The 11598-nt window shown below is 35.6% G+C and overlaps 1 protein-coding gene across 2 annotated transcripts in view; it reads right to left on the bottom strand.

Annotated features, from left to right (window-relative positions):
• Nucleotides 1-867: 867 nt before the first annotated feature.
• Nucleotides 868-11598, bottom strand: part of IMPA1 (inositol monophosphatase 1) — an 18593-nt gene continuing 7862 nt past the window's right edge. For both annotated transcript variants that reach the window (XM_060199556.1, XM_060199567.1), the window contains exons 5-9: nt 10276-10319; nt 9178-9288; nt 6951-7059; nt 3172-3323; nt 868-2311 (exon numbers count right to left, since the gene is read on the bottom strand). In XM_060199556.1, coding sequence (XP_060055539.1) covers nt 2196-2311; nt 3172-3323; nt 6951-7059; nt 9178-9288; nt 10276-10319 — 532 coding nt within the window. In that variant the 3' untranslated portion in view covers nt 868-2195. The remainder of the gene's footprint in view (nt 2312-3171; nt 3324-6950; nt 7060-9177; nt 9289-10275; nt 10320-11598) is intronic.

Here is an 11598-nt window from a genome sequence, read left to right as displayed (position 1 = left end):
ACCCCACAATGACCTTGGGTCCATACTCCCAGCGGGTTAAAGAATAGGAAAGCTATCAGAGGTGGGGATGGGATACAGAGTTCTGATGTGGGAATTGTGTGAAGTTGTACCCCTCTTATCCTATGGTTTAGTCAATGTTTCCTTTTTATAAATAAAAAATTAAATAAATAAATAAATAATAAGGATAAATGAGTGAAAATAACATATTGATTTAAGCTGGGGGACCAACAGATGGCCCCATAGAGCATACATGTTGTTAACCATGCGTGAGGACCCAGGTTTGAACCCCGGGTTACCACATGGGAGTGCCCGCAGTGGGGAAATATCATGAGCAATCTCTTTCTCCCTTTTGCTAGAGGAAAGAAGAGAAGAAGAAAAAGAAAAAAAATTCCTCAATGATAAACCTGGTGGCAAAAAAATATATGTATACAATATACATCATAGGCAAACTGACTTAGACATTATAATAGTATCTTGAAACCTCTGGTAACTGAAACTTAATTTGGTCTAAGGGTTGGAGGTGTCCTAATATGCATGCATATATAATGTGTGAATATATATGTGCATAAGGAAAGGATATATATTGTCTATAACATTCTATGTATGTATATATATATATATATATTAAGTCTAAGAAGTCTTGTTATTCAATAAGAGATTTTCAAATAATTTTACCTAATTTACTTTACAATAACTTTTCAGTATCTAAAGAAATTTCAGTCATAAAATATCTAATATATTTTGGAATAAAAAAAAAGAGCTACCCACCGGGAAAGTCTTTTTTAAGTTTGTAGGAAAGTTGAGAAAATTACAGGCAAAAGACAAGAACATGTATTCAATCCAATCCAATATAAATGATACCAAATGTACCTCTAAAACTATATAAACTTTAATAATGTAAGTATCAATTACACTCTTTAAAATTTTAATCATGACGGACTTATTAAAGTAACACAGTATGAGATGTTTCTACTGTATTTGACCAACAGTTAAGATACAGTAATTTTAATGTTCAAATCTTAGTTTCATATATATTTAATATATCAGATATACATAGCCCTCCTAATCCAGAAAACTTTGTGGGCACACTTTATATTTTAGAAAATACAAGGCTTACATGAACCTGGAACAAACATCAATTCACATAAAAAGGAACAAGGCTAAGCAATAAATTAATCCTTTAAAAATACCTATGAATCAGAACCAGAAACATTTTGTACTTCATAAGCCAAAGATTACAAAGGGATATCTACAGACTGCACAGATCCAGTGGTGGTGAAATTTAAATAATGAGTTTAGGAAGAAAAAGGTAATTCATTAACACAGTCTATTTTCAGGTTCTATTTTCCTAGGTATAGTCATATTGATAGGTCTATCTTTAAAACAAAATTGAACTTAAAGCTTTGTCTCTTTTACACAGGGATTTTAAAGAAATCCAAGCAAATATTGTAACACAGTGTTTCTGAAAATATATTTACTGCAGACTCCTTACTAACAGTAAGGAATATTTGGAGGTATGGCAACTGAAATGGTATGGCAATGTGAAATGTTGAAAGGAACAGTACTTGAAATATATATAGGATAACTAGACAATATCTTCATCCAGCACCTAAAGTTAAGCACAGAACAGCGAGTTCATTATTTATCTGCTTCCAACTAAGAGCTGTTAACTTCAAAAATCCATTCTTTCAATGCTTATTTTGGGATTGCCTACTGTTTGACAGATACCGTTAGATGCTACCTGCACAGTGATGAACAAAACACATTTCCTTGCAAAGAAAGAATCTCGGCTTAAGAAGTACTCGAAATACTATTTTCTTATAAATGTAATTAAATATGGCTTTGGGAACTAAATGAAGTTGTAGTTTTTCTTCAAAAAAAAAAGTAAAGTAAAACTTGAGGTACAAAATACTTAAAAACTCAATGTAATAACTATCACACATCCTGCCTGTACATTTTTTTTTCCCAAAGTACGCTCTTACATGAAAAAAATGTTTGTGACAATGAAACAGTTCATCTATTCTTATCTAACTAGTCTTTATAACCTACAAAAGTGGCAGATTCTTAATCTGGACATCAAAGACAGTTTAAACCAATTACACAGTAAATCTGAAACAGATGTTGATATCTGACAGATCATCAGTGGATCAGACAAACTGGACAGGAGCATCTGTGGTTGAATACATGATGCTGTTTTAATCTTCATCATCTCTTTGTAAAGGAACTATCTGAATTTCTTTGGCTATCCTTTCTGCTATAGTTTTATTATTTGCAGCAATTATTCTTCGTGACATCAAATCAAATGGTCCACCTAAAATAAAATCAAATATGAAGAATGTTATTTCTTGCACTGCCAAAAAAAAAAAAAAAACTATCCTGTAAAAACCAATATAGTGATATGTACTATGGTCAACCATAACATTTAAATATATTCAGTTATCTTTTAAAAAAAATAAATAACAGCTGGAGAGGGAGGAGGTTCTAAATCATACCATTTTGAAACATGTAACTGATTCCCTTCTATGTGCTTTTATAACTCTCTTTATTTCTTCAATAATTCAGAGTGTAGGTACAATAAAAATAATAAAAAAGAATAATTTGTCACAAGTTTCAGATGCTAGAGTGTGATATATGAATGTAATTTTTTATGTTCTTTAGAATTTTGATCGATATAACTCATTCACATACTGGAATGTAATAGTAGATAGAGCTGAACAAAAAAACAGTACAGTCCATCATCAATGAGCACTTTGATAATCATTCAAATAGCACTTGGTACAGTCTTTAGATTTAGTACCTAGACTTGCTACAGTCTCTCAAGAGGTGTTGATACTCACATTTGAATAGACTAAGCTATTTATTGAGCTGTAGGAAGTCCTGACACATCTCTACATAGAAAGACATAGAAAAATATGTCGTCACTTTTCCAACAATCATTGTTAACCCCACATTACCATTAGCTTCGTCTGCTTCCCTCCATGCCCCAATGCTGTTATTTAAATTTTGCAAAAAGAAAAAAAAATTAAAATTGTATGACTTGTTTTTGCCTTTAAGAGCTAAAGTATGACATAGGCGAAACATTTAGAGAAGGGAAAGGGCCATATTTGGAAGCAACATCAAGCAAAAAAAAAAAAAAGGAGATAAAAATGCTTTTCTGGTCCATAATTTTACCTGTTACATCCATTAGTACTCCACCAGCTTCAGTAACAATAATGCCAGCCCCTGCCATATCCCAGCAGTGAATCCCCATTTCATAATATGCATCTGCAGCTCCAGTTGCCACAAGGCACATGTTTACAGCTGCCGTTCCAACACCACGGATCCTAGTGAATAACAATGAAGAATTCGATTATTTGAAAAAAAAAATTCTTTCAAAAAAGGTATTCCTGTTTAACTTCAGTTTAAGTACTGAGTGGATTTAAAACCAGATTTTTTTACAGTTTGAGTGCTACATTAGGTAGTGTAATTATGTTAATTTTCAGTGGCAATGTTGAAAATGTCTCTTTTGTTAAAGAAATACACACTAGAGAAGTAGCGTAACTGGCAGCGCATTGGACTTCCATGTCTGAGAATCCAGGCAAAACTCTATGCTCTATTCAAGAGACGATGAAAGGAAAGTGATTCAAAATCTATTAAAAGTAGGACTGTAGGTTGGACAAAGAAATATTAGGCAAACAGAAAAAATAAAGGAGTCAAGCTGTAGCGCAGCAGGTTAAGCACAGGTGGCGCAAAGCTCAAGGACAGGCTTAAGGATCCCGGTTCGAGCCCCCCGCTCCCCACACAAGCAGTGAAACAGGTCTGCAGGTGTCTATCTTTTCTTTCTCTCCCCCCTCTCTGTCTTCCCCTCCTCTCTCCATTTCTCTCTGTCCTATCCAACAACGAGGACATCAATAATAACTACAACAATAAAACAACAAGGGCAACAAAAGGGAATGAATAAATAAAAGAAAAAAAAAGAAAAAAATAAGAAAATAAGGATTTCCATTTTGATGTCACAGTAAACCTTAAGTCTCAAAAAAATAGAATTCATTTTTGTTTGTTTGTTTTTGTCATCACCAAGGCTTCATCATTGGGTTGATTTTTTTTACAGACAGATGTCTATTTCTAATTTTTTTTTCTAATGAAAAACTCATTCCTCAAGGACACAGAGGGAAAGACACCACAGCACCAAACTTTCCTCCAGTGTAGTGGGGGCCAGGCTCAACTCGGTCAAGTACATGGTGAGTTAGGTATGCTATCCAGGTGACCTATTTTGCTAGCTAGTCACAAATAATATTTTATAAAATCTGGAGGCTAGGCAGTGAGCACATCATTGAGTATATATGTTAAAATTATACAAGAAGAAAAAAATTATACAAGAAAGTATAGAATAGTTATGAATAGACATTAAATAGTACAGTATCCATGGAAATAAGTGTCCTAAGAGTTATAAAGAGAAATACACAGAAACATTAATAATAGAAGAATTAATAACATAACATCCTCAATTTAAGACAAGTCAATAGACAAATTATTTTAAAATAATATAACAGGAACAGGGAGGTTGTTGACCCAGGAAAGTGAACACTACCATGTGCCAGAATCGAGTTTTGAACCCCTGGTTCACAACAAAGGGAAACTTCACAAGAGGTGAAACAGTACTAAGTATCTTTCTTCCTTCTCTTTGTCTCTTTCTCACCCTGTGTCTTTTACCCACTATCTGGAGAAAAGAGATAATAGTCTGCCAGGAGCAGAGGGAGGGAGGGTGGGTGGAAAGGAGGGAAGGAGGGAGGAAAGATGGAAGGAAGGAAGGAAGGAAGGAAGGAAGGAAGGAAGGAAGGAAGGAAGGAAGGAAGGAAGGAAGGAATAGCCATCAAGAGTGATGGATTCATCATGTAGGCACAGAGAAAGGAAGGGAGGGAGGAAGGGAAGTAGGGAGGGAGAAAAGGAGAAATAGCCACCAACAGTGATGGATTCATCATGTAGGCACAGAGACCTAGTGACAACCCTAGTAGCAATAAAAGAGGAAAACAAACAAAAACTGCAAATTAAATATGAAAATTAAGCAGCAAAAAAAGTACTTCCTTGTGGAAATTTATGAATACAACCTCTAGCTGAAAGGAAAAATACAAACAAATTAATTATTTTGTGAAATTATAATGCAAATAATACTTATCAGAATCTATGATATAAATTTAATGCAGTGATCAGACAAAAGTCCATAGGTTAAATACAGATATCAATAATAAACAATAAAATTCTGTATTCAAAGAGGAATAAAAATAAATAACAAAACGAAAGAAGAAAGCATAAGACAAAATAATAATAATAATAAGGCAGAGAAGAAAAAAGTGATACATCATTGTAATAAATCAAAATCCAAGTTCTTTAAAAAAAAGAATTTCTAAAGTAATTTTCTTAAGAAAAATAAACACAAATATACAAAAAAAGTAAGTGAAATGGAAATAATTACTGATAAAGAATTATGAAAGGCACTATAAAGCAAGTATGTTTAAAAATACCTTTCATACTTCTATGGAAATAATTTAAAAGTTTAGAGGAAATGGTAATTTTGGTTATAAAAATGTTTCAAACTAAAGGAAACTAAAGTAATAGGACAACTAAGTGTAATTGTTGACTTTATACTGAACCCTGAAGTGCTACAAAGAACTACTAGGTTAATTACCAAAACTGAGTATGTATGATAGATTAGACAAAAAAACAAATGTCTAAAGTCAAGAATTGCATTATGGCCATGCAAGAGAAATAGCAATTTTAGGAAGTAACAGATTGAATTACTTAGGAATAGAAAGTCATGATCAAAATAATTTACCCTAAACCAGTCAGAAGGAAGAACTGGTATATACTTAAAAAGAGAAAGCACAACAGGATAAAAAGATAACACTTCGAAGGGAGGGTGAGCAACATACTCTACCACTCAAGGAAGATGGGTCCTGAAATTAGTGCAACCTGGAATGTTCCTAGCCATGACCACAGAATGCAAGCTCAGACCTACAGGGGTACAGAGGTTATATGGGCTCGTGAGCCTCAGATCAAATTGATGGGGTTTACAGTTAGCAATATTTATGTACTTTTCCCATATTTGGAAGCTACTCTCTTCCCTGACCCAACTTTCTAGTCCTTTTTCCAACTATGACATCATCTCCCCAGACAATACCTTAGGTCCACCTGCATGTTAACTGCCAGACTCAGACAAAAACTAGTAAAGCCATAGGCCCCTTGGAATATACCTAAAATAGACCTACTAGCTTTTTCTAAAATGGAGACCCCCAAATCTTCATCTGCAATATTCTTGCCTTTAGGTTCACAATTAGTCAATAATCTGTTCTGCTTTATATCTTAACTCTTTTTCAGCCACCAGGTTCCAGTTGCTACCATGATACCAGCCTGACTTCCCTGGGCAGATGACCCCACCAATGTGTCCTGGAGTCCCACCTCCCCAGAGCCCTGCCCATTAGGGAGAGAGACAGGCTGGGAGTATGTATCGATCTGTCAATGCCCACATTCAGTAGAGAAACAATTACAGAAGCCAGACTTCCTACCTTTTGCACCATATAATGATCCTGGGTCCATACTCCCAGGATAGAGAATAGGAAAGCTTTCAAGGGAGGGGATGGGATACAGAGTTCTGGTGGTAGGAATTGTGTGGAAATGTACCCTTCTTATCCTATGGTCTGGTCAATATTTCTATTTATAAATAAATTTTTTTAAAAAGTTAACAAGTGAATCTGAGTATAGAGCACACTTTTCTGTAGTGTTTTATTTCTGTAATTTTTGTTCTATTTGAAATTACTCTTGAATATAAAATTTTAAAAGTTATTATCACAAGAGTAAAGTTAAATTCTGACCACATGTCTATTTCCAAAATACTTCACTATGAAAAGAAAATCTATAATTACTTAAAATACTTAATTATGTGTAACTTTAGGGAAGAAATAAAAGGGACTTACCCATGAATGGGAATGCAAAGAAGCTTTTCCATATTAGAAAGAACAGTTCTGATAGTCTCTGGTTTCCGGGAAGAGCCCAGTTCTGTCACTAAGAGTGATTTGGTAATATCTAAAAGAAAATGTTTCACATAACCACTAGAGTTTAATAAGTAGTTGAGAAAAATTTTGACAACTGAAATTCAGAATAAAATAATGTATTTTATTTTTCTTTCTATTTATATCAAATCTGTTTCCTTCTAAGCTTTTCAATATTAAAATGTTGACAAACTTATTATCCCCAAGCTATTATTTTAACAACTATCAAAAAGTTGGACCATCACCTCCTCCCAAAGTATAGAATATAACCACTAACTTTTAATGTCTACTAATACTTATATAATAAAGATTATGTAAAGTGAGTAAGTAATTATAGTGGAACCATATACCCTGTAACCTTATAAACCATTATTAGTCACAAATTTAAAAAATGATTAAAAAATAATTATAAAAAAGAAAAGAGTTGTCTCTACAGAAGCTAACAATTCCTTCTAAGAAGCACAATTTATTTTTAAATGTTAACATTTTAAAAACCAGGATGCATATTTCAATCTATGTGGTATTAGAATTCAATCAAAAATGTAAATAACTAAAGAAAGAAATATAAAAACATAGGGGGTTCTGATCGTAGATTGTTTTGCAAGTACTGTTAAATTCTTGTTGAATTTAAAAGATAGGAAGCACAAAACTGGAAAATGTTGGGTATGGTTTATGGAAGAAAAATGACTCAAAAATCTCAATCATTTGTCTCGTAGTGGTACACCCATGAGAGTGCAAAGACCACCAGGCATAAGGACGCTGGTTCAAACCCCCATTCCCCACCTGCAGAGGGGATGTTTCACAAGTGGTGGAGCAGTGTTGCATGTGTCTCTTCTTTCTCTTTGACCCTCTCTCTATCTCTGTCTCATCCCTTAGCAAATGGGAAAAGAAAGAAAAGGGAAGGGGAGGGGAGGAGAGGGGAGAAGAGGGGAGGGGAAGGAAGGAGAGGGGAGGGAAGGGGAAGGAAGGAGAGGGGAGGGGAAGGAAGGAGAGGGGAGGGGAGGGGAAGGAAGGAGAGGGGAGGGGAGGGGAAGGGAAGAAAAAGAAAAAAGAAAAGAAAAAAAAGGAAAGGAAAAAGAAAAAGAAAAAAGGAAAGGAAAAAGAAAAGAGGCTGCTGGGAGTGGTGGAGCTGTGTAGCTACTAAGGCCTAGTGATAACCCTGATGACAAAAAAAAAAGAATTAAAATGTGACCTATTAAACTCACAGAAATGTGTATGCAGGAGAATTCAACATAGAATTGAGATGCAGTGGCCAACATAATAAAATATAAATTCCTTGTGGGCAGGAAATCATTTATATTCTTTTCATCTTCTTGACCTGAACATGAGCCAGTCACTGAGCCTGAAGTGGCTGTTTGCTCAAATACATTTACTTTTCTTGCCGCAATGACCACATTCAAAACCGTGGTTAAAACTAAAAGACAAAGAGATGGGGGTTTCCCGGAAGATGGCGGACTGAGAAGCTGCTAGTGGCTGAGCTCTGACCACATCTTCCTGGAAACGGTAGGATTTTCTGCCTTTAGCAGGCCAGTCAATAAGGGGTCCTAGCAGTGACACCAAGGAGGTGACTATAACTTAATTTGGGTTAAGAATTAGAGTAGGGAAAAAAGGGGAAAAAAAAAAATTTTTTTTCTTCCTTTTAATTTTCAAGCATACCTCCTTCCCAGCTCCCCCCTCCCATAACCAGTGCCTGGGGACCAGCTCCTAGCAGGGGAAGGGAGATCCTTTTCTTTACCAAATTCCTGCCCCACCAGGGAGTATCATTAATTCTAAGTCTATACCCTTCTGAAACCTCTGGCCTATTTTCTTTCAGTCAATGCCCATGTCCAGCGGGGAAGCAATTACAGAAGCCAGACCTTCTACCTTCTGCAACCCTCAATGACCCTGGGTCCATGCTCCCAGAGGGACAGAGAATGGGAAAGCTATCAGGGGAGGGGGTGGGATATGGAGATTGGGTGGTGGGAATTGTGTGGCATTGTATCCCTCCTACCCTATGGTTTTGTTAATTAATCCTTTCTTAAATAAAAAAAAAGAGATGAAGGACACTTCATAAATCTTTTCATAGTTGGAGGACACCACAGGTTAGCACTCAAAAACAGTGAAATATAAGTATATAATATCAATCAAGTCAAAAATCAGACGATAAACCTACCTTCCTGCTGTGAAACCTGTAATTTCTGACCGTTACAAAAGGCACCTTTTCCTTTCCTGCCAGTATACATCTTATCTTCCACACAACTGTATACAACTCCAAATTCCATCTGCAGAAGCAAGACAATTTTCAGTTACTAAATTTGAATTACTCCAAAACCTCTCTGATTAAGATTTTCCCAAGTCATTCTTAGGAGGGTTGTATACACCTTCTTTATAGTCTCTGTTTTTTGTCTTGCTTCATAATTTCATAACATATTATTTTTATTCACATATTTATCCTGCACTGAGCCAATCAATCGAACTGTGAGAGAAAGCACATAGCCCAGGGCTACTTATATGCTAAATGCTTACAAGGTTCATTCATTTTGGATGTCCTCACACAACTCCTGGCTAAGATTTCATTTGTACTCAATTATTTTTATTTTCAGAGATTTCCTATTCTCTTTGTACATGCTGATCATACATATTACAAGATCTTTGAAGCACAGTATGTATCAGTAAACATCATTCACTGCTTAATGCTCCAAACAACCAAATAGCAAGGAAATGTAATAACCACATAATTTACTTTACTGAGTTTTAGGTAAGGCACTATCTAAATATGCATGATCTATTTGAGTTCCTGAACAAAGTATAATCTCCAATCATATTTTGACCTTTGCCTCTTTCTGGTTTCTCCCGTCTCCCGGAACTTTCACCTATTACAGAATTACCAGTTCAAATCCTACCACACCCAACACACATCTTAAGTCAAAGTCAACTCCTGTCCACTCTAACACAAATTTCACTCTATAACATACAAAATGATAAGTATTGAACTGAACTTCAATTCCTTGAGTGTACTTTTTACTTATGTGTGTACTTTTTGTGTGTACTTGCTTCTCAGAAAATAATAAATTTTCTCCACTGGAAAAAGTATCATAGCAATTTTAATGATCCTCTTAACTCATTTCAAAATAATGTAGCTATGTAAATTTATATACTTATATATCATATAAATATAGATTATAGCCTAAATTTATTACACAGATACATTTACTCTTTCTCAGAAAATGAAAGAAAGGCATTTTGCCAGCCATAGTTTAAACTACATACTTTTTATTTACAACAAAGCCAATGGAAACCGCTACAAAAGGAAATCTTTAAAAGAAAAAAACAAAAAGAAAGAAGACATACAAATTTACTGAGATAGAACTTATTTTCAATATATATGTACTTTCATAATAAAATTGTTTACAAAATTTTTTCATATTAAGAATTTCAGTCCTCCTTTATCAGAATAATGTAAATACTGCACGGCAGGTAGGATATATTGAAATACACGCATAAGATGCCTCCAGAGGCATAAGTAGAAGAGATAAAAAATTCCCCTCAACTATTTTTTTTCTTTTTTTGCCCCCAGGGTTATTGCTGGGGCTTGAAGTGCCAGAATCCACTGCTCCTGTGGCCATTTATTTCGATCTTTTGGACAGGATAGAGAGAATCTGAGAGAGAAGGGGAGATAGAGAGAGAGAAAAAACACCTGCAGACCCGCTCCACTGCTTGTGGGGGTGCTGTCCTGTGAAGGTGGAGAGCCAGTGGCTGGAACCGGGATCCTTGTGTGGGTCCTTGAACTTCGTGCTATGTGCACTTCACCTAGTGCAGCACCGCAGGGCACCCTCCCCTTAATCTTTTCTAGGACCTTTCTAGGACTAGACTAAAAAGTTGAACTGGCATAAGCCAAGTTAACAAGCAAAACCCAAACTATGTATTATAGGGGAGCTCAAGATAGGAAACCAAGAAGTAAGGCAACAGAAGCATATACACCATCTGAGCAAAGGACTGTGATGGAGGTTAGGACATCAAAGGAGAGGGGAGAAGGAATGTAAAAAAGAGAAGAGCGGGTATTTGATAATTAAATGCTTGCCCCTGCTATATGTCACACAGATAAAAAAAAGTTATTTCTGGCAATAAGTCTCCTTCTGGGTCAGGCCGCTATCTAAATTCTTTTTGAAGAATTAAGGGGAAAATAAAAGATTTTCTTGAATCTCCTAGATCTTCACTAGTGCCTTCAGCTCAAAACATTCATGTGCCAAAATGGCATATGTAAGGACCCTCAGATCTGTTTCCCTTCACATGAAACACAACTGAAAGAATGTGCAAGAAACTGATAGCACTGCTCATATCCAAAGGTGGGTCTTGAGAAACTGGGGAACAGAAGTTGGTAGGACACCATGATAATGTGAAACAAGAAATCTTTCATTGGTCTTCATCCATTCTGGAACAGAGCTTCGAAAGCTCCCGGAATTTTCTAAGCAATGAGTTACAGGTTCCCTTGTCATGGGAATGATGGAAATGTGTGAAGTGCCTAGATGGAGACTGCAGAGATGAGGGCTGCAGGTATCTATCGCTCGTCCCTCACCATCTTCCCCTCTCAGTT

The sequence above is a fragment of the Erinaceus europaeus genome, chromosome 1 (assembly GCF_950295315.1).
Source record: "Erinaceus europaeus chromosome 1, mEriEur2.1, whole genome shotgun sequence".
Classification (NCBI taxonomy): domain Eukaryota; kingdom Metazoa; phylum Chordata; class Mammalia; order Eulipotyphla; family Erinaceidae; genus Erinaceus; species Erinaceus europaeus.
The sequence above is the reverse complement of the archived record's forward strand: the minus strand, read 5'-3'. Positions and strand labels throughout refer to the sequence as shown.